This window comes from Manacus candei, unplaced genomic scaffold (genome assembly GCF_025592945.1).
Source record: "Manacus candei isolate 608988 ecotype Guabito, Panama unplaced genomic scaffold, ASM2559294v1 h1tg000046l, whole genome shotgun sequence".
Taxonomy (NCBI): Eukaryota; Metazoa; Chordata; class Aves; order Passeriformes; family Pipridae; genus Manacus; species Manacus candei.
In genome coordinates, this window is record NW_026138094.1 from 15,352,797 (window position 1) to 15,375,533 (window position 22,737).

The window sequence follows — 22,737 nt, forward strand, 5'->3', positions numbered from 1 at the left end:
ATGGGCAGGGACACCTTCCACTAGCCCAGGTTGCTCCAACCTGGCCTTGGACACTTCCAGGGATCCAGGGGCAGCCACAGCTTCTCTGGGCAACCTGTGCCAGGGCCTCCCCACCCTCCCAGCCAGGAATTCCTTCCCACTATCCCATCTATCCCTGCCCTCTGGCAGTGGGAAGCCATTCCCCCTTATCCTGTCCCTCCATCCCTTGTCCCCAGTCCCTCTCCAGCTCTCCTGGAGCCCCTTTAGGCCCTGGAAGGGGCTCTCAGGTCTCCCTGGAGCCTCCTCTTCTCCAGGCTGAACAACCTGTGCCAGGGCCTCCCCACCCTCCCAGGGGAGATTCCTTCCCAACATCTTTATCACCTCCAACGCCGCCCCAGGAAGGCAGAAGCAGGAACACCAACAAGCAGGACAATAAAGGCAGACATGTTCCTTCCCAATTGCTGAGTTTTACCCTTCTTCTTCTTCTCTTTAACTCCCTTTAATGCACCTCTTTGTTTGGATCAGGTGTGGGCAACAGACCTTGACCTTTGCTACAGTGACCAGCTGGCCCTGACCCAGCTCCTGTTGTACGTGACAGATGGAAACGTGGATTGTGGCTCCAGCCCCCTCGAAGCACCTCTTGGGTCACAAGCAGTGAAAAGCCAATGGATTCAACGTGAGAGGACAAAACCTGTAAGCAGTGAGATGTTCACAAGTAAAATTATTCATGGAAACTCCCCCTAAGTTACAATCTGTCCCAGAGGGCTGTTCTAGAGGAGCTCAGTTTGTTCCTCTCTGCTCCTCTTGGATTTTCCAAGGTTAATAAATTAATGGGGTAACATCAGAGTAGAAATGAAAGTTTCTGGATTTATGGGTCCCCAATTACTCATCCTTTGCACTCGGGGATATTGGTTTGTGGTGGTAACTCACTTTTAAATATTTCAAGTAGCTTTCAAGTTGTAAAAAAAGTGATAATTTATGTGTTGCATAAATTAGGTGCATAAAAGAGGTGAAACACTGCCCTGACTGTAGGAATAACTTCAAAGCAGTCTAGAAGAAGTCTGAGCAGTGATTTGGGATTGGGAGTTGGAGCAGGGAAGTTTTGTACTTGCCTGCACAGACCTGAGGGTGAAACAATCCCATCCTGGAATGTTCCAGGCCAGGCTGGCCAGGGCTTGGAGCAACCTGGACTAGTGGGAGGTGTCCCTGCCCATGGCATGAGATGAGCTTTAAGGTCCCTTCCAACCCAAACCATTCCAGGATTTAATAAAAAGGGAAGGAAGGTCTTTTCTGAAGTCACAGCATAAGAAACATGTCCCTGTGTACACTCACACAGAGATCCCAAACAGCTGCTGTTTGACATGTTTTGACAGAAGATTCACAGCTCCCTTTTTTCCATCCATGGAGGAGGAATGTAGCACCATTCCAAAAATGTCATGGAGCTGTGATTTAGAGGTTAATGAGCTCTTGATCTATTGTTCTTGTCAAGCAACCACTTTTAGTTGGAGAGAAGTAAATTAGATATGATTAGTCCCAGTAGTCCAAGTTTTAGAAATGAAAAGTAATCAAGTAGCAACTTTTTTTTAATTAAAATTCCATCAGAATTAACATAAATTGTCATTATATCCTTTATTTTTTTCTTCTTTCTGTGTTTCTGAGATTTTTATCTCCTTAAGAGTTAACTACAAGCCTGCAGTCTCCCAGGAAAACAGAAAAAGAAACAAACCAAGAGACAAATCTTTTTATAGCACATGATCTGTAATGAATGATTAAGTAAAACACTTTGTGTAAAATTATGATGTTAATAATGATTCTGTCCCTTTTAATTTATTAGATATTCTCCATGCTGGTAGGGTTGATTTTGATAAAATGGAGCAGCCCCTGAGTTTGTGTGAGGGTTTTATTTTTAGAAATCCTTCTTTGAAAGAACAAATTTCCTAGATACTGCTGCTCCTGTAATTATGTACAAAACCAATCACTCATTATAGTTAGGATACATTATCTTCTAGACAGATGAGGCTAAATAAGCAACACATTAATAATTCATCCTGCAGTTCATTATGCATGTGTATGCATGCTTTGTAGCTGAAATAAGCACCTCATCAACCTGATGCCAACCCTTAAACAATAGTTCTGTGTTATTGCAGCCACATTCAAGTTTACGCTTGTTAAACTGCTACTTGGATTATTTTATCAAGCATTCATTTATTTGTGGTCCCCCACTGCAGAGAACAGATTTTGGAAGCTCCTTTTTTAAGTTAATGACTTGAGCAATGGGTGTTATTAATTCTCAGAATATTATAAACATGATTAATTTTCAGGCAGAGATGTATTAGATCAGGATTTCGGCGACGTCAACTTAAATGAGTCAGTGTCAAAACAAATATCATTGGAGAGAAAATACTGTGAATTACTGATTCAACATGGAGTGTCCCTGCTCCAAGGGAACAGTCCAGCAGTAAAATAACACCAGGAAAGCCCTGGCTTGGGAGAACAGCTCTGCTCAGAGCTGCTTGGGGCAACAGCTCTTCGGCCTAAGCTCTGATAAGGGTTTAAACTTGATGCAGCTCTACCTGGATCCAGGGGGGAATGGTTTCCCATTGCCAGATGGGATATTGGGAAGGAATCCTTCCCTGGGAGGGTGGGGAGGTCCTGGCACAGGTTGCCCAGAGAAGCTGTGGCTGCCCCTGGATCCCTGGAATTGTCCAAGGCCAGCTTGGACAGGGCTTGGAGCAACCTGGGCTAGTGGAAGGTGTCCCTGCCCATGGCTGGAACAAGATGAGCTTTAAGATCCCTCTCAACCCATTCTATGATCTTACAGGGCTCAGTTACCCCTGAAGCTGTGAAAATATTAAAATGTGCTTCATAAAGAGCAATTCAAGGTTTTATGGATTTACAGGGATTTAAATTTACTGCATGAAAATGTCTGTGTTCAGTAGACATTGTGATAAACAGGAATTCCTCCACACTTATATGAGTTCACTGGCAAAAATCCATTTATCAAAGCATAGAATCATGGAACAGTCTGGGTTGGAAGGGACCTTAAAGCTCATTCTATTCAACCCCCTGCCACAGGCAGGGACACCTTCCACCAGCCCAGGTGGCTCCAAGCCCCATCCAACCTGGCCTTGGACACTTCCAGGGATCCAGGGGCAGCCACAGCTTCTCTGGGCAACCTGTGCCAGGGCCTCCCCACCCTCCCAGCCAAGAATTCCTTCCCAATCTCCCATCTGAACCTTTCCTCTTTCAGCTTGAGGCCATTCCCCCTTGTCCTACCACCACGTGCCCTTGTGAAAAGTCAACAATTTCCCATTTAGCTGTTGGGTTCTGGGATAAACTGGTATGAACTGGTCTGGAAGTGAGGAATGCTGTGTTGTTCTCTGCAGCCTGCCCCGGTGAGCCCCCGCTGTGCCGTGGCCAGCACTCAGCTCAGGCACTCCAACCTCTCTGAGACCTCCTACAACGTCCTCCTCCAGAGGTGTAAAGCTCGTGGGGTTGGATTTGACCTCCAGGTACGAACGGGGGGAAAGGAGAAAATGTGATATTTGCTCTGCAGAAGTTTTGTAGGAAATTCTCGTGTGGTACAACCACTTGGAGCAACGTAAATCACAGGGTTGTGAAGGCTGGAAAAGACCTTTAGGGTCAAGTCCGACCATCAACCCAACAGCACCATGTTCACCATTAAATCATGTCCTCACCTGCCACATCCACATGTTTTTTAACATTTCCAGGGTTGGTGGCTCCACCACATCCATGGGCAGCCTGTTCCAATGCTTCACAACCCTTTCCATGAGAAATTCTTTCCTAATATCAAATCTAAATTTCACATCTAACATCTTCCATGTTGCCAGTGTCAGGCTCGTGATGACCCAGAGCTGAAGAACAATGAAAGTTTGTGTCCCATGTATATCTAAGGTGAAGGACAGGCTTTGAGAACAAGAGAATAAACACATTTTCTCTGTCAAACTTAAGTGTGTGTAAGGCTTTTAGGGGTTAACCTGCCTGTTGAGATAAAAATAAGGGGATAATTTTTAAGATACTTTTGACCACCTTTAGTGCTTAGGAATAAAAGTACTTGCTGTTGAATAGACTCTGCTGCAGAGCAATAATCTGCTTACACTGAGCATGGATCCCTTACACACAGTTCCCAACTAACCCTTTTTAGCTTAGTGTGTATACCTAATGTCCCTGTGTAACACATTTATTACAATTACCATTATTTTAGGAATAAATAAAGCAACTTTTTTTTATTTAACAGGAAAAACAGGGAACAGTTTTTATCCTGTATGAAGACCAGAAGCGAGACAGACTGGGAATGATGTGAGTAAGGACTGTCCCTTCCCTAGGGTGACAAACAGCTGGATGGGAAGGGAAGGGACAACCTGAACACCATGGCTTGGGGTCACCAACTGTCACCTCCTGCTCAGAAAAGTGTAAGATTGGCCTCTGGGAAAGTTTTAGGAAGACTTTAAACATTTTAGGGATAAAAGAATTAGAGTGTGCTGAGCCCAAAGGCTGAGGGCACTGCAGGCTCAGGACCTGCTGGAATTGGCTCCAGGAGAGCTGGATTCACTGGCAGGAGCAATGGCTCACATGGATTAGTACAGGCTTACTTTTTACAGGCAAGATTATTAAAAACCTGACTTCCATGAGGCAAAGAGGGTGAAGTTTAGTGTCTTTTTGTATTGATTTCATGAAGTGCTGAGTGGCAGTCAGGGAAGTCAGGAATTCTTTAGACACATGGACCTGCCCCCAAGAGGTCTAAGAAGGCATAATCTGTAAAATTCTACTGTTCACTGGCTGCAAACCCCTCCTCAGAGGGAATTTAGTTAAAGCTTCCTGACAAAATTGGGATGTTTGAGTGTTTGAAGGATGTTTGAATGAGTGAGGGGCTGAAGTGTTCTGCTCTCAGCCTGTTCTGTATTCCTTTGATGCTGGAGCTGTTCCATTAATGACCTGGATAACAAAACAGCTTCCTCGAGTGCTGGATGTGCCTGCAAGGACTGTGGAGGGCAGGAATAGAATTCCAAATGATCTCAACAAATTGAAGGAACAATATGTGGGACATAGAATTAGATTTGGTTGGAATCAGGTGCAAGAAATTACATTTAGAGAGGAGGAACGAATATGAGGAACAGTAGGTTTTCAGGATCTGTGAGTCAAACTGCCTGCAGGCCACAGAGTCAGGATCTTATGGAAAAACTGTGTATCCTGGGAGATGCTGGAAGTTATCCTTTCATTCTGCTGAGAGGGAGGCAGTGAAAATGTTTAGGGTTCTAGAGAATGTGACTGATAAGGAAAGGCTAAAGGAGGAGGAAGAGGCAGAAATGGGATCTGCCAGCGATCTCCAAGTCTCTGCAAGAAGGAAAAATGTGATTTCCACATCTTTGGTAGTAGGATAAGAAGAAAGGAACTTAACTCACAGCAAGGAAGATTTCTGTTGAGCATCAGAAAAATTCCTGGTGTGAGGGAAGAGAAGAACTAAGGAGGTTGTTGGGTGGGGTCGTCGCTGAGGAGCAGCTGAGACAAACCCCTGTCAGGATGATGGACAGAGCATTGATCCCTTCCCCGGCACTGGGAATGCACCCAATGGATCCTAAAGATTGTTCCCAGGGCTGGGATTCCTCCAGCCTGCCCTGGGCTCCTGGGGAGGAGGGCACTGGTAGCAGCCAAGGGAGGCAGGTTGGTTTAAAGCTGAGATATTTCTGTGCTGTTCTGCTCTCCCACGATGGAGCTGGAAGATACACTTGAATGAAAATCACTAAAAAAGAGCTTGTAAAATATCTACATGAGACGTTTAAAAAGTGATTTAGGTATCTGAAAGTGTTCCATAGAACCCTCCAAACAGCTGCTGCTGCTGAAAGGTGAGCTCTCTCCTTCCTTCCCAGATCCCAGTTATGGAGCCTCTTCCCTCCTGTCCTGGTACTTTCACACCTCTCCAGGAGCTGATTCAGCTCAGTAACTCAGAAGAAAGCTTTTTTTCTTGGACATAACAATACCTCTTGCATCACCAGCTCGAGTTGGCAGTTATTAATGTATTACCAGAATACTCTCAAGTATCTTTGCCCTGCATCCTGATCCCAGTTTTGCCTGATTTTCAGTGCAATTTCATGGTCTTAATTTGGAAATATTTTCAAGAATTTAAGTTAGGGTTTATAAAAGTCTTAATACCTGAAACATCTCTGAGAATTATCTATTTTATGACATCAGAAATCTGTTGTCACTTCCAGTAAATGAGGTACATTAATTCCTCAGTGTAATTCCCTGTTCCATAAGGTCTGTATGTACCACTGGGAAACCAAACCCTCAAAACCTGCAACAATCTGAGAAATGCTGACACTGCTGACATTTCTCTTTCACAAATTCTAGGCTGAAGCAACAGTTCTTCTTAACTATTGTGGGTGTTGAAAGTGTTCTGCTCTCTCAGTCCTAACTCAACAGCAGCCTTTTATTTGGAGAAGCCTACACCTCTCTGCCTACTTCTGCTTAAGTTGATTAATAAAAATTATTTATTACACAAATCCTTCCTGTCGACAAGTTAAAATGGAGCCTCATCTTTCATATCTCCCTGAAGATTGCCACCTTGTGAGATTGAAAATCCTCATTAAATTCCAGCACCAGGCAGGCACAAATGAGAGGGCGATTGTTTTTAAGCATGTGAAGGGAATCATTGGGAAACTCATTTGTTTGGATATCATTAACAGAACAATCGGAGAGGATCTCCAGGGGGTCCTCCTGACCTTTGCTCGCAATCTCTTCATCATCCATCAAGAAATATCAGCACCTAATATGCAAGGCGAGACCAATTTTAAGGTGAGGTGTTAATTAACTAACGATCCCGGGTAATTTCTGTACAAGGCCTGCAAATACCTCATGCTGGATCATAAACAAGTGCTAAACCATTCCCTTTTCATCGTTAGTGCCGGGTGTTTTACAGTGTCTGGGTCAGTGTAGGCAGCTTCCCACTGAACCTGTTAGTTAAATTTAAGTTTGAAACTTTTGCTTTGAAAAGAGACAAACTCCAGCAGGAAACTATTTGTAATCTAATGCTCCTGAGTGTCCTTTGGAAGAGCAAAGGAGCTGTTGGCACTGCCTCACACAGTTCTGTCACAATTGCCTGCCTGATTTTCAAGGGACACCATCAAGGTAAGAATCTGAAATTAGAAACAAACTTCCCAGTTGATAACAGCTCCTTGGATTATTAACACTGATTTCTTTTAAGCAGCAGCCACCACGTACTTAATCCATTAGTTCCCATCCCTCGATTTCCCAAGTGGATTCTGTTCCAAATTTTCTCTGCTCTTTATCCTGATCCGTGTGCTGGAGGATGCTCCAGGGTGGAGAGGGGGAAGAAGGACAAAGCAGAGGGGCTGGACAGGCTGGGGCTGTTCCCCCAGGTGTGCTCCCCTCTCCCCCAGAGCTGCTCTGGGCCGACCTCGCTGGAAAAGGAGCCAGGAAAGCAATAATGAATCCAACCCCGTGCCCTGGAACATCACTCCTCACAATGCTGCTTTTTCATTCCAGAGAATTGCTGAGCTTCCCACGGGGAGTCCTTTTGCTGAGCTGCATCACCTTTAACTTGATAAAAAGTTTCTAAGATCCTGTCTGTGAGTGTTTTGTGAAAGGTCGAGGGGAGCAGTGTCAGAGATTTATATCTTAAATCACATCATGTAATTTATATCAGTCCTCCCACTCTGACTAGACTTTCCTCTGACAAGCAGAGTGTGAAATGACAGATTTTAGGAAAGACATAATTAAATTTCACAACGTTGCAGAATAAACAACAACAAAAAAAATCCCTTTTTTCAATGTGAGAGAGTGAAAAGAAGCCACCGAAGAAAAATCTAAAAGGGAACTTTTCTTCACCGTGAGTTAACATATGTGAAATAAAACACCTGTTAGTTAATTAGAAGCACAAATTGTATTTTTATTTACCTGAGCTTTGTACATATTTACTAATAATTCCCCCAACTGTCCCCAAAGTAACAGTAAATTTAATTGGTGCATCCTGTCCTGTGTAAGTGTCTTTACCTGTTCCAGGCAGGCACTGCCAGCTGGGGCTGCTGGATTTCATTATAATGCCCATTAAATAACTTGTATTCCTTGAATCTCTTGCAGATGGCAATTCAAGATATTGAAGCAATTCTAGGAGTTACAGCAGAAAACAAACTGAAATTGGAAGAAGAGCAACCTTGGGAAGCAGATGCTCTGAAAGAATAGTTAACAGAAAATGTTTAAGTGCCCGATTCCTTATGCTTCTGGAAGTGCTTCCTCATCTGTAAGAACAGGTTTGGTTTTTTCCTCCTGGGTTGGTATTAACTGAGACAGAACATCTCCATCATTTCTGGGTGTGGTGTTTGGAATAGCCCTTCATTCCCAAAAAAACCCTGTTGAAGAGCAGGGAATCATCCTGATGCTCTTCGTGTTCCTGTTGCTGAAGTTCAGTGTCTTGTTTTAAAACCTTATTAATGGGGTCACACTGTCACTAAATCAGAGGAGATCAGACTCCACTGAAAAGAGCCCTGAGACCCCAAATTCCCTTTCCAACAGATTGTGTTGTGAAACAGATTCCTGGCAGGAAAGTAGGGACAGGGTTAAACCTGTTGGAGTGAGTCCAGAGGAGGCACCAAGATGATCAGAGGGATGGAGAAGCTCTGCTGTGAGGAAAGGCTGAGGGAATTGGGATTGTTCAGCCTGGGGAAGAGAAGACTGAGGAGACCTAACTGTGGCCTTCCAGGACCTGAAGGAGCTACAGGAAAGATGGGGAGAGACTATTTACAAGGGCCTGGAGTGACAGGACCCAGGGAATGGCTTCCCACTGCCAGAGGGCAGGGATAGGTGGGATACTGGGGAGGAATTCCTGGCTGGGAGGGTGGGCAGGCCCTGGCCCAGGTTGCCCAGAGAAGCTGTGGCTGCCCCTGGATCCCTGGAAGTGTCCAAGGCCAGGTTGGACGGGGCTTGGAGCAACCTGGGCTAGTGGAAGGTGTCCCTGCCCATGGCAGGGGGTGGGACTGGATGAGCTTTAAGGTCCCTTCCAACCCAAATCATTCCAGGATTCTTCTGCCTGTAAGGGCCACCTTAATTTAAACACCATCTTCTCAGTCAGCCCAGCAAACCATGTTCCTCTTGGAACTGACTGTCCATACTGTTGTGCTGCTATTTCCATTCTCTACAGATTTTTGCAGCAGTTGTTTTATGTTCATTTTCAAATTATCAAAAATAACAGTAATAGCACTAATTCATCAATAAATCCTGCAAGGACCATTATATTCCACTTGCACTGTGGTTCCCAGGGTTCCATGATTTTTGCAGGTCTCTCCATCAGATAGATTTTGTTATTTTAGGTATTTTTTTGTCACAGTTGCTGTGCACTATATTAAGGCCAACAGTTACATTTGTAAAATTATCTTTAGTATTCCAAGAAAGAGCACACTGATTTTTCTTATAGAATCTTCTTTTATTATAGCATCTTCTCCATGGGATGGAGACCATTATCCCAGGCATGGCAAGTGTCTTTGAGATTACTTCCCAAAAAACTCAGGGAAAACCAGTTTTAAGACAAACACTGAATGTGGCCAAGCAGTTGCACCAGATCAGTGCCCAGTTTTTCCAATGCTGAGTCTTTGATCCCTGAACATCCCACATTATCTTTTGTGTAGCCTTTTTCTCTTCCACTTTGCTCACAGAATTAATTAATTGCAGATGAGAACATTTGCATAAATGCTGATCCCTGCTTCAGACAAAAATCCAAGAGAGTATTTTTGTTTAATTCCTGGGGTTTTTTTCCCTTTTTAATACATAATCTCAATCTAGTCTTGGATTTGGATATAGCAGAGCCCACACAGATTTTTTCTGAGGTGGAACTGAGCTGGATTCTGAAGGGTTAAGGGAAAACCAAGCCTTGATCCAAGCCAGAACAACATAAGGTCTGAGAGGCTCATTAGTTCACTGGCACTTAATAGACTGCAGTGTCCTGGGAGGAAATGAAACCTGCACTTCCTTCTGGCTTTGTTCTGTCCTGACAAAAGAAAACTGTACCTGTTTTTGCAGGAAACAAGTGACCTGAAAGTTCCCGTGGTGAGAGAAATTTCTCGGCATGTGCAAAGTGTGAAATGTATTTGGAGGGGGGGGAAAAAAGTTTTTAATTACTATTAACACTTCTGAGCCTTGAGCTGAGGGAAGGATTGAAACGGCTTGACAGTCTCTCACATTCCACTCCCATGCTGTTGGTGCCAAAAATTTCGGGGTTTTAGGAATACAGCAGATAGAAAATGAAATTAAAATCTTTTTTAAAAAAAAGGTGATGTCCACAGCTGGAGATGAAGGTGTGTGTTCAGCTGACAGCACCTTGTGGATTTTGGTTTTGCAAGAATTGATGTGCTGTCTGGAGAGAGGTTGTTCTTCTGGGGGAACATTACCTGGAGTTGATGATACTGGAAACTGGGGCTCCTGTTTTAGGTAGCTGGGTTTAAAGCCCTGCATAAAAGGAAAAAAAAACTAAGACATTCAGCCACGTTGCTACATTTAGAATGACAGCTCTTGAGCACAGAGCAAAAATGCAGTTCTTCAGCACATCCACCTCATTGAAACGGACAGTTCAGGGGAATTCACCACCTTCCAGCCAGGGTAAGGTAACAAATCCCTGGATTTTTAAGACTAACCTGGTCCTCAGCATTTCACAGTGATTACTTAACATCAATTTAAGGAACATGAGTTTAACATTGGGATACTGTAGATCTGAGGCACCCCCTGTTACAGTGTAGGGATCCTCTGTATGTCATTTTGGACTGCAAATTTTATTACAGCACTAAAGATTTAGGAACTGCAATCATTGACAGCTTTCATTAATGTAATTTAATATATTGTGACCATGAGGTAACTCTTAAGCTGCACTACCTTAGTTCAGCTGTATGACCCACAGTACCAGACTCCAACTTTTCTAAGCTCAGTCAGTGTTGCCACTAATAGATAAATATATATATAAATTAAGATATTAAAACTAACTATATGCTCCATTAATTATAGTAAGGTGAACTTGAGTCAAATTTGTTGCTGGCAATGATGAATAATTACTGGTTCTCCCCACAAGTAGTACATTACAGTAAATAAACAGGGCACATTGTTGGGTAGTAATTGATTAATTAGCTAGTTCATACCAGATAGCTCAGTGGTTTAAGATTGCTGAGTTTGAGATATTGCTTGCAATTATTGAAAGGAAAAAGCTGTTTCTATTTCTCAGTTTTCTGCCTTTTTTTTCCCTTAAATACAATGTTTAATGGTTCAAAACCTTGGCTTTTATTTAGAAAAATGGAATATGGGAATATTTCTCTTCGAGAGGTGTCTGACACTTGAAGAATTTTTAGGGTGGTATTGTTATGGAGTGTGATTTTAAAATATTTCTCTTTGAAGGAGTCTGACACTTGAGAGAAGGATTTTTTTAGAGTTGTGTGACTGTTAATTTTAAATCAATATAACTGAATACACTTTCTCCTCAGCGCAGGTGAACCTGGTGCATGCTGCAGGTACAATACAGAGATGGTTCTGGCAGCATGTCAGTGCCAACAAAACCCCTTTAAAAATGTAATTGCCCTTTTTTTTGTGATGTTTTCACTGGTCCCTCTGTCCGGGTGGGGCCGTTTCACCTCAGCGTGTCTGTCACAGAATCAGGGAATCAGAGGTTGGAAAAGCCCTCCCAGCCCATGGATCCCCCCTGTGCCCGGTGCCCACCCTGTCCCCCAGCCCAGAGCACTGAGTGCCATGGCCAGGCCTTCCTGGGACACCTCCAGGGATGGGGACTGCACCACCTCCCTGGGAAGGCAATTCCAAAGTTTAACAACTTTTTCCGGGAAGAAATTCCTCCTGAGGTCCCACCTGACCCTCCCCTGGCCCAGCTGGAGGCCGTTCCCTCTCCTCCTGTCCCTTGTTCCCTGGGAGCAGAGCCCGACCCCTCCTTGCTCCCCCCTCCTGTCAGGGGGTTGCAGAGCCAGAAGGTCCCCCCTGAGCCTCCTTTTCTCCGGGCCGAGCCCCCCCAGCTCCCTCAGCCGCTCCTGCTGCTCTAGCCCTTCCCCAGACACGCTCCAGCCCCTCTCGGTGTCCCCGCTGCCATGAGGGGCCCGGCCCGTCCCCGCCCGCCGGCGCAGGCGCGGCTGTGCCCGGCCCGGCGGCCCCGCGGGATGCGGGCGCTGCGGCGGCTGCACGAGGCGGTCCTGGCGCTGCTGCTGTGGCGGGGCCCGGCCCCGGCCCGGCCCGCGGCCTCGGAGGTGCTGAGCCAGCACCTGCGGCAGCGCCGGCTGCCCCACTGGACCTCCTTCTGCGTCAAGTACAGCGCGGTGCGCAACGACCAGTTCGGGCTCTCGCACTTCAACTGGCCCGTGGACGGCGCCAACTACCTGGTGCTGCGCACCGGCTGCTTCCCCTTCATCAAGTACCACTGCTCGCGGGCCGCGCCGCAGGACCTGGCGCTGCAGAACGCCGCCTTCACCGCGCTCAAGGTGCTCAACGCCGGTGAGCGCGGCCCGGCCGGGCCCTCTGGGGCCGCGGGGGACGGGAGAGCCCGGGGAGGGCAGGGCGGGATCGGGCAGAGCCTGAGGGGGAGCGGCGGGGGGGCCGGGACGGCGGCGCTGAGGGGGGAGCTCCGGCCCCTCTCCTTGTCCCCCTCTCCTTGTCCACCTCTCCCTCTCCTCCTTGTCCTCCTCTCCTTGTCCACCTCTCCCTCTCCTCCTTGTCCTCCTCTCCTTGCCCCCTTCTCCTTATCCCTATCTCCTTGTCCCCCTCTCCCTTTTTCTCCCTTTCCTCCTTATCCCCATTTCCTTGTCCCCCTCTCCCTCTTTTTCTCCCTCTCCTCCTTGTCCCCGTCACCTTGTCTTCCTCTCCTTGTTCCCCTCTCTTTCTTCTTCTCCCCATCCCTCTCCTTCCTTCTCTCCCCTTGTCCCCCTCTCTTTGCCCTTCTGCCCTTCCTTCTGCCACCCTCTCCTTGTCCTTCCCCTCCTTATCTCTTGTCCCCCCTCTCCTTCTCCCTTGTTCCTCTCTCCTTCTCCCCTTCTCCATGTCCTTTTCCCCCCCTCCTGCCCCGCTCTCCCTGTCCCTGTCCCTCTCGCCTTCTCCCCGTCCCCTCGTCCCGCTTGTCCCCCTCCTTGTCCCAGAAGGGGCTCCGGGAGAAGGCAGAGCTGTAAATCGATACTCGGGGAGGTTTCACCGAGTTCGTGTTCCTCTGGCCACTTGTGAGAGCGACAAATCAAACGCTCCAGCGCTTGGTGTTTAAATGGCTCTCACCTTTAGTACGGAGCGTTTTCCATCTGAAAATCTGGATGCCGTGGATGAAGTTCTGATCTCTGAGCGAATACACAAATATCAGCTGTAGCCAAACTCTGGTTCTGGGCTAATCTTTGCCTCTTCCACACCGGCAGTGTCTGCTTTGATCCTCATGTGCTGCTGGAATATAAATCCTTACAATAAGAATGCTCCGTCAGCACTTCATCATTTAATATAAAAATAAGTTTTGAAACACGTTCATTCAAAACTTTGGCTGTGGATACAATGCTTATAAATGCTGACAGTGGCATAACATTTCGTAAGTTTCTTTTTTTCATATTTAATTTTTTTTAAATTTCCTTCCACTTTACAAGTGGTCAGCGACTTCTTTTCAAAACATGTCTGCTAGTCTTCATTTTCTGATCTTTCCAGACTGATCTAGCGAGAAAATACAATCACAGAGACTGATTTTGTAAGAACAACTTTAAATTTGGGGGGTTTTCCCTCCATCCAGTCAGACCTTTTATCTTTCTCACAGATAGATGTAGATGTCTCCCTGCATGTAGATTTAAATTATGGGAAAACATGATTAAAAAGTCTCTCTCTCCCCTCACAATCTTGGTTAAGCATTTGGATACTTCAAGCACGTCAAATGTGGTGTTTCTGAACCTTCCTGGACTCAAGGCCTAAATCCATCTCCATTTTTCCTTCTATAATAAATGAAATATTGTCTGTAATAGATGGGTGACTTGACAGTGCTGAAAAATATATCACTTTTTGTATATAAACCTTTCTGCCTGTTGCAGTTCTGTTGGGGTTGGGTCTGATTTTCCCAAGGGCAGCTTCATGTTGATCTGTGAACTCACTGCCTGTTTTCCATCCTGTCTCTGCTCTGATTCATAGACAAACTCTGATAATGTAGTGGATGTCCAGGGACTTTGGGTTTAGTGTTTATATTTATATATATATATATATATATGTATGTTTGTGTGCTTATATATATATATAATGGGTAGAAATCAGGCTGTGTGCATGACTGTGTTTCACTTATTTCATATCAATATCCTCCTGTTTTCTTTTTCTAATAATTCCTGTGTATCCCTGCTTTTCTTTGGCTGTTTCCTGACTCCCATGTGCTCAACACACAGAAAGGGTGTTTTGTCCTGTGAGCTGCATTTGAGGAAAGGCAAAATTATGAAGCAGTTTTCCAGGAATGCTTTCCCTCTCGTTTCATTTTGGAGTCCTCATTTACTATCAATTTGCAGTTTAATTTTCCCTGCCTTGCTCTCTTTGTATGTAACATGTTTTTGTCTTTCCTTAGGCATCCCAACTTTACTGTATGGAATTGGCTCCTGGTTCTTTGCCAGTGTCACAGAGACTGTTCAAACGAGTCACGGCCCAGTTACTATTTATTTTCTAAATAAAGAAGACGAAGGAGCCATGTACTGAACTCAGGCCTTCAAGTCCCTGTTGTTTGGTGGTTTCTGCTGCAAATATTTGCTCCCTTTGACTAAAAAGAACTGAAGGAAACTGTTATTTTCTTACAGTGCATCCTCATATTTAATGTGCTGGTTCAAGAAGCTTCCTGGACTTTTTGGTCATGAGAGATTTATTTCTGCAGAGGTCAGTAAAGTTGAAAAGGTAGAAGCTTTGGGAGAAGAATTAGTATTTCTGAGGGTGTTTATGGCAGTCACTGACTGGTACAGCTTGTGATAATTTAAAGATCATTTACCAAATTAGAGAACTGCCTGTGGACAAGTAAAATGTGAATATGAACACAGTGGCATTTTCAGAATGTCTCTGAAAAGATGAAGCTGCTCAGGTTTAGACTCCTGACAGGATGTTTCACAATGCAATAATTGTTAGAGTTGGAACTTTGAATGAATTTGTGGCACTGACTTTACAATCACCTGGAAGAGCCTGAGAAGTTCAAAATGGCTGTATCACATTTCTTTAAATGATATTTAAATAAAAAATCTAAAATACATTTGATGCTTGTATCTTTTGCAATTCTTGGAACTCCAGATGTGTTATTATTTTTAATTTTAATTGCTTTTTAGGTAAGTAACAAAACCTAAGTGATCTAGAAGATTCAGTCCCCTGCGCTAATTTACAAATTGCTGATATTTTTAATTAAGACAGGAGAATAAGAACACTACTCTCATTTTTTTTCATGCAAATAACTGATTTCTTCAGTTTTAACAGCAAAACTTACAGGCACGTGTAATGACAGAATGACTTCAGTTGGAAACCTGGGCAGAGAAGCTTTTGGGGAGCTGTTTGGATAGTGGAAATATGGAATTATTGGGCATTAATTTCAAACAACAGAGAGACCTGTACAGGATCTATTACTGGTGCTTGGTTTTAGTGCCAGCAAATAATGCTGTTGGTTCCAAATCCCACGTCTGGTGACGTAAGTTGGTCATTCCAGTTTTCATCAGTGGGAAAATAAACGTAAAATTGGCAGGTGCTGGTTTTGGAGGGTAATCTCTGCTCCTCAGTAAGTTATTATCAAGCTTTGACTACAGGATAATTTCATTTAAATACTTTTCTCCTGAATTCTGTGGAAGTGCTTCCCACTTAATGAAGTGCAGCTTTGCTAAAAGCGACACTTTTAATCAGAGAAGTTTCATTTTGTTTAATTTTGTTTAATTTTGGAGCCTGTTCTTGACACAAGTTTACTGTGTCTCCAAGATGAAGAGGTGGGATTACAAGAGCCCTCATTAATAATAAAAGTTGCTCTTAGCATCTTCCCAGAGCTGATTTTCCCTTTGAAAGACCCGCAGCTCATAAGTTTAAAGTCAAATACTGCTCATTCATTGCCACGGAGCTCGTCAATACCTGGCTGTAAAGGTTTGGGCTCAACACAGGCTTGATAAAATGGTTTTTAATTACCAGCCCATAAATACAGCACTTCATTGGAGCTGGTGCTGCTCTCACTGCAGCTTGTTTGATTTCTGATAATGGGCACTGCTGACTTTGCTTACCTGTTTTTCAATAACTGCAGGCAACACGCCTCCTTGTCCATGCAGTGATGGGCAAGGCTCCTTGGAGAACATCTCTGACAAACTACCCTATTGATCCCTGCAATTCTGTGCTGCTCACAGCATTAAATAGGGCCCTGATTTCTTGTTCAATGATCTCACTGTGTAACAATTAAGCAAATGTAATATTTTCTTGTATTACATGAAAATCAATAGACCTCTTGCTCTTACGAAGCTGATCGTGCTAAAGGATGAACTGGAAGATGTCTGAGGGCAGAGTGCAAATATAATATCATTTATTCCTTTCATTAAGGCTCGTGTGGGAGCTCTTACAGGATTTCAGAGGGAAAATTGGCTGTTTATGAGGGATAACACTGGAGTTAGAATAATTTTCAAGTATGAATATAAACCTACTTGCTTTTCTTCAAAGGTAAAACGTTTCATCTGACTTTCACTCCCCTTTTGCTGTAAGTACACGCTGCTTAGTGTCTCTTTTTTATCACTTAGGTTTTGGCTTGAATGCAGGATGGAAATACTGGGGGCCAAGAGGATTCACAGCACCTTGTCCCAAAACTTTCTTGGGGGAAATAACTGATCCACAAAATGACCCTTCTGCCTTTACAGGTTTGCTCTTCCATTTGAAACAAAGTCTGAGTTCATCTCCTAAGCCTTAATTATCTCTGCCCTATTCAAGAATGATGTTTAAATGAGGGAGAGCCGATGTTAAAAAGGCAGAGAGCTTTGTTTCACCTCACTTAACTACTTCAGAGAGATGAAACCTCAGCCTAAACCCAGAGGATCAGGTGGCTCCTCCTCGTAGCACCTCTTTAAACAATAATGACTGTTGGGGGCATCTTAACCCCAAGGAGCTCTTGGTGTTCCACCTCACCCGGGGTCAGGGGGCTCAGGTATCCCAGTTAAACTGTGCTACTGTAAATTAATGGAAAATGTAACTGCTCTGCTGAAAGATCAATGTCCAATAAGGGCTGCACAATCAAATCTTGTTGTGATGATTGAGGCCCTTAATTGCCTCTCAAAGATAAGGTGGTGATCAACACCCGAGGAGCTGCTCTTTGTTACCAGTTCAATGACATGCTAATGAGAGCAGCCAAGGCAGGAGCTTTAACTACTTATACTTATTAAATCTTATGTTTGCTGTGAAAAATGACTTAAGCCCCACAATCGATAGAGCCCAGGTCTTAATTACTATATTTCACTTTTATACCTTTTTTGTATGTTTGACAAATGTTTCACCACGGGCTCTGTGCAGCTCTAATGAGAGTTACCCCAAGAAATGGGTTTTTTTCTGGTGGTGTCTCCTTCCAGTGGTGGTAACACAGAGGTGGTTTGCTTGTTTGAAAGAAGTTTTGTGATTAGGAATGCAAACAGGGGCCAGGGGCAGCTCATCCTGCTTAAATATTTTTGGATATAACATCACTCCTTGTACCACTGGTTGATGTAATCCTTGCTAAATCTCCAGGTGGAAGTGAAGTTCTTACCTTTTTGTCCCATTGTAAATTAATATTGGATTTAGATACTAGTCAGGGTTGATATTCCCAAGTGTATTTGATTAGTACTCTCTTATTATCTCAAAAATCATTTCTCCACTCTTCAGGGACACCTGGAGCCACCTGACCTTCCACTGACTTGAGCAGAAGTTGGATCTGTCCTCAACTTACCTTTTGTATTGACCTAAATCTCTCTGCAAACCAGAATTAAAGATCTCCCTGATGTACATTATTATTGAATAAAATTTAGCTATTTCTTAATAGTTGAATGCCCTCAGGCCTCTGCTTTAAAGCAACTTTGCCTGAAACAAAGGAGAATTTGCTTCATATATTATTTACTTTGGCCATTTAATTTAAATTGCCTTTTGCTGTAGCTCCTTACTCATGTTCACTGCAGAGAAGTAAGTTAATAAATCTGAGAGTTGTCTTGATTTCTTTCCCTGGTTCTGGAAACAGATGTCAGGTTACACTTTTTGGGCTGTATTTTCCAGTTTAAATACACCTAAGAAAAAGTGGCAACTCCAGCATTGCATCGAGGGGATGTAGAATTAAAATTGTCACTAATACATCCCAAGTTTGTTTAAAAGATTTATTTCTAGAAAAGAATAAGATGTTGGTTTTGCATTTAAGTCTTTTAAAAAGCAAAATACACACGACTTAGAGTGATTTCAAAAGCAAAATGCATCACTTTAAGCACAGTTTATGAGCCCTGTTCTAGTTCATTAGAAAACCAATCTATTACTTTCAGTGATATTAATAATCTTAATAGAATTAACACCACAAAACATGATTAAAAGCAATCCCGTGGACAAGAAGTTTGATCAAGGAACCTTTCAAGCTTAAAAGGTAAGTTTCAAATTTTAACACCTGATTTTTACCAGGTTTAACCCCCAAAGCTGGTTTTATTCTTACAAGAAGAAATGCCATCAGATGTCATTGTAACGTGCTTAGTGATTCATGGGCCTGGGTATCCACGTGCTTGGTGAGATATGAATTATTTAGCAAGAAAAATCACAATAATTTTGTTGTTACTCAAGAATTTATAGGTTGACAGAAAAAACAATTATGCAGCCCCTGCAGCTGGTGGGGGGACAGAACATCATTAACCACACACAGCCACTGTGGCTCAGGCCAACTGCTGGAGTTACCTTCAAATCGTGTAATCTGCTTTATTTCAATATATCTTCATCATTTAAAGCAAGAACCAAACATTTACTAATTCAGCCTAAATCAGGTTTACCTTTGTGTTGGTTTTTTTCACTCCAAGAGGAGTTTACTGTGAGGAAGAGCTTTAAAAGATCTATTTGAGGCCTGATTCTGCTCCCCGCGAGTTGAAACGAAGATCAATTATTGAACTTGAATTGAAAATAAGATCAATTATTTCCTGATATTTGGTTCACAAACACTCCTTTGCCTCTTATTCCAGAGAAACTGCAGAGTGACTGGAAGGGCTGGTAGGGAGGCAGTTTTGTGGAAGCTTTAATGCTTAAGGAATGTTAATCCATACATGTATCGATCAAGGTGGAGCACTTGGTGATTCTTTCTAGGAGATGCATTTGAGGGAAGAATATGTTTAGAAAGCCTGGACACTGTTGACCTACTTTTTTCAGGAGCCTGAGGGAATTCAGTTTGCTGCACTCCCGAGCTGTTGGAAGACATGGGAAGGGAAAGAAAAAAGGTGGATTTCACCACGATCCATTATTTTATAAACACGTATCAATGTCTTTTCTAAAAGACAGGAAAACATGGGCTCCTAAAACAACAATCAGCTGCCATTTTTTCCAGGGAATGAAGAGCTTGTCCTGTGTTATTTTTAATTCCTGCCCAGAAACTGGCACAGGGAGGAAGCAGAGATGCTAAACTGAATCCAGTGAACCAAGGACTGGCACACAGATCCCGGTTCCTGGAGTCTTTTATAGAAACTGCATTGAATTCCATGTAACGTGTACTGGGAATACAGCATTCCAAAACATTTTAATAGTTAAATGTTTACTGTTGAACTGTGGTACATAGTAAATACATGTTGTTCCTATGTCATAACTGGGCAAATTCCAGTAGTAGTGAGGTTAAATTCCCAGAGATGCTGAGCAGGAGCTGTAATGAAAATGTAGGAATTTCTGACTCCATCCTCAGCGTCCTTCCTGTGCCTCCTGCCCCTTTTATCCAGGGATCTGAGCCCAGGACTAGAGGAATTGCACACTGTAACTCCTGACAGGAGAGACTGAGCTCCCACATCCCTCCAGCAACAGCAAGGAAAAACCCAGATCCAGATCCTGGAATATTCAAGAATACTATCAGGAGAATTGCTCCTTCCTTCCTTTGGATGGAGTTCTGGTGGAGGGACTCAAAACTCCATTATATGATATCCGTGGCAGAGATAGAAAATGACTGGTGCTGGGCAACTTTGCAGAGGGAATTAAACAAGTAATAACTCCTTTCCTTACTTTTTTGAAGGCCTTGCAAATCATCCCGATAACCACAGCGCGGTGGGATTTTTCCCGGAGTGCTCCTGCGAGATTCCAGCCTAATGATTTTCCTGCCCTTCTGCATCAGCATTTTGCTTTTCCTTGGTAATAAATATTTATTTTTCTTGCCGTGGCCACCTCCAGCTCCCCCCCCTGTCCTCTCCACGGCGCCGGGAAGCAGCAGAGAGCAGCAGCAGACTGCGAGTAGCGAGTCTGGCACTGCTGGAGAACGTTTCCCCCCCACAAAAACCACCAGAATTTACACCAGTCCCGGGCTGCTCCACCATCCTCCTGTAATTAAAGAACTGATATATTGTTCCTTTGCAGGTTTTCAATGCTGTTGCATTGTGGATCCACAATAACTTTGGAGGCGTAATTATAAACGGGAAATCTACGTGTGGTTCTTGCTGACGGGGTGGCAGCTGCATTTCGTGGGGAAAACCAGCTTAATTCTTTTTTAATTAATTAATTATTTTTATTTCTAGGAGCCTTCAACCTCCTGTGTCAGAAACTTTTGAAGAGGAGATTCTCGGGGCGGTCAAACACAGGACTTTGAGGATATTTTATGATACATATTAAAAAAATCATAGATTGTGTTCTTGCATCACAGATTTTCCCCCAACGTTGAGGACAAAAACATAGAATTAGATTTTGGTGACATTCTGTTCTCACAGCAGGAATTCTGCGGGCTGATAAAATAAATATCAGCTGTTTGTTTCAAATGCTGCCTTAAGAATGAAAATATCTGATCAAGCATAGGTTTTAAAGAAGTCTGGCAAAACCAAAGCTGTATGAAAAAAACCCATGATTTTATATCTTAAGATATAAAAACCCTTCAAGTTTGATTACACAAATCAGAATGGGGGATTAAGGTTATGATTAGCCCTGGAAAATCTACATAATATTTATGCAAATTTGGCAAATTGAGTTGGTTTTCCCCATAGCCTTGTAAATGAAAAAGACATTTTAGAAAAATTGCGGGTCTATAGAAATTCTCTCATTTTGTGTCCTATTCTTTAAAATTTAATAGAAAATGAGTCTGATTGAAATGAACCTGAGTGAAAGGTACACAGGGACTGCAGGTAAAAGGTTCATTTGAACATAAAGACGTCTGTGTGGGCAGCACCAGTCCCTTAGATACTTAGGAGTTGGGGCTCTATTAATTTTTAGTGTAGGAACTAAATTATAAAGTTATTGAACAGAGAGAAAATTTATCTCTGTTAATGGCCATTGAAAGATCTTTTTTTTTTTCCTCCTAAAGCTCAAACAAAGTAGAATTCGAATAAGAGGACTCTTGAAGATGTTTCAGGAATTAAATCAAATATACCTCCCACTTCCCCCCCCCCTAAATTGATAATATAACTCAAACAGTCCAGTTTGTCGTAGATGATAATGCGAGAGAGTGTGATAAAATGCACAGATCAATAGCCCACAATTGAGATTAATGCTCTGCTGTTAATAAAAAGAAATGGATAGTTTGGAGCTGTGTGGAGGGGAGAGCGTTCCCCGTCACTGGTGTCAGGTGAAAAGCTTGTTTTAAAAGCTGAATACAGTGTGTCACGGCTCGGGGCTGTGGTGGGGAGGCTGCAGAGCTGTCAAAACACGTTCTTTGCTGCTGTGAAGGACGAGGGATGTGAGGCTTCAACGGGGATTTCTGTCCTCACAAAGCTGGGTGGTGTTTTGGACTGGGCTCGTTTCCCCAGCATCCCTGACAGCCACGGAAGAGCTCAGCGACGGCACAATTGCATCTGGGTACCGGTAAAGGAGGTGTTTAGCTGAGAGTTCTGTGATTTGGAAACACTGACGTTGGTAAAACTGCTCCAATTCTTATCTCTTACTACAGATGTCGGGCTGTGCGGGAACACGGGGCAGCCCGTTCCCAGGGACTGGTTTGCTGTGCAGGGACAGGGAGGCACAGACGGGCACACCGGGCGAGCGGGACACTCCCGGGCCACGGGATCATCGAGCCTGGGGGAGACCAAACATCCAGGAGACTAAAAATCCAGCGCAACCATCACCCTGTCCCCTACACCACCCCCCTCAACCACGTCCCAAAGTGCCCACCCAAAGTGCCTTCCCTGGTGATTCCACCAGCACCTGGGGAGGTTCATTCCAACGCAAACTCGCCTTTGGTCCCTGCCGGTGTGTCTGTGTGGGCTGGAATAACCCGGGCAGAAGCCCCGGGGGCTCTGAGGGTGCAGACCCCAACTAGAATCACAGAATCAGCTGGGCTGGAAGGGACCTCTGAGATCATCCAGTCCAACCCTTGATCCAACCCCGCCGTGGTTCCCAGCCCATGGCACTGATGCCACATCCAGTCTGTCCTTAAACACCTCCAGGGACGGAGAATCCACCCCTTCCCTGGGCAGCCCATTCCAATGGCTGAGCACCCTCTCTGGAAAGAAATTCTTTCTAATATCCAACCTAACCCTCCCCTGGCACAGCTGAAGACCCAGCCCTCTTGTCTTGCTGAGAGTTGCCAGGGAAAAGAGACCAACCCCCCCCGGCTCCCCCCTCCTGTCAGGGAGTTGCAGAGAGTGAGGAGGTCTC

The 22,737-nt window shown here is 44.0% G+C and overlaps 2 protein-coding genes and 1 long non-coding RNA gene across 13 annotated transcripts in view; all 3 read left to right on the top strand.

The window, feature by feature from the left end:
• IQCH (IQ motif containing H) overlaps nucleotides 1-8,920 on the top strand; it is a 53,221-nt gene extending 44,301 nt beyond the window's left edge. For 3 of the 9 annotated variants that reach the window (XM_051796866.1, XM_051796865.1, XM_051796867.1), the window contains exons 12-16: nucleotides 505-672; nucleotides 3,366-3,491; nucleotides 4,238-4,299; nucleotides 6,684-6,792; nucleotides 8,098-8,920. In XM_051796866.1, coding sequence (XP_051652826.1) covers nucleotides 505-672; nucleotides 3,366-3,491; nucleotides 4,238-4,299; nucleotides 6,684-6,792; nucleotides 8,098-8,199 — 567 coding nt within the window. In that variant the 3' untranslated portion in view covers nucleotides 8,200-8,920. The remainder of the gene's footprint in view (nucleotides 1-504; nucleotides 673-3,365; nucleotides 3,492-4,237; nucleotides 4,300-6,683; nucleotides 6,793-8,097) is intronic. The other 6 variants (XM_051796861.1, XM_051796862.1, XM_051796859.1 and 3 more) reach the window with 4 other exon arrangements.
• A 3,180-nt stretch (nucleotides 8,921-12,100) lies between these two features.
• On the top strand, nucleotides 12,101-15,217 carry CUNH15orf61 (chromosome unknown C15orf61 homolog). Of its 3 annotated transcripts, XR_007906156.1 has the most exons (3): nucleotides 12,101-12,483; nucleotides 13,386-13,549; nucleotides 14,552-14,682. XR_007906156.1 is itself a non-coding variant. In XM_051796926.1 (2 exons), exons 1-2 carry the CDS (start codon nucleotides 12,153-12,155, stop codon nucleotides 14,648-14,650), a joined length of 417 nt encoding a protein of 138 aa, XP_051652886.1. In that variant the 5' UTR covers nucleotides 12,115-12,152; the 3' UTR covers nucleotides 14,651-15,217. The 3 variants fall into 3 exon arrangements, 2 of the variants coding, with proteins under 2 accessions (XP_051652886.1, XP_051652885.1); XM_051796926.1 differs by lacking the exon at nucleotides 13,386-13,549 and having other exon boundaries at nucleotides 12,115-12,470; nucleotides 14,552-15,217; XM_051796925.1 differs by lacking the exon at nucleotides 13,386-13,549 and having other exon boundaries at nucleotides 12,123-12,483; nucleotides 14,552-15,217.
• Nucleotides 15,218-15,723: 506 nt separating this feature from the next.
• Nucleotides 15,724-20,922, top strand: LOC127475286 (uncharacterized). Its single transcript, XR_007906161.1, has 3 exons — nucleotides 15,724-16,838; nucleotides 17,830-18,568; nucleotides 20,673-20,922. It is a non-coding gene; the product is annotated as an uncharacterized LOC127475286 (long non-coding RNA).
• Nucleotides 20,923-22,737: the final 1,815 nt, after the last annotated feature.

Bases quoted from the DNA above. Each gene is read 5' to 3' on its own strand.
- CUNH15orf61 (XM_051796925.1), top strand. From the start codon at position 12,153: ATGCGGGCGCTGCGGCGGCTGCACGAGGCGGTCCTGGCGCTGCTGCTG. The intron at 12,484-14,551 runs GTGAGCGCGGCC...GTCTTTCCTTAG, and splicing joins GCTCAAGGTGCTCAACGCCG to GCATCCCAACTTTACTGTAT.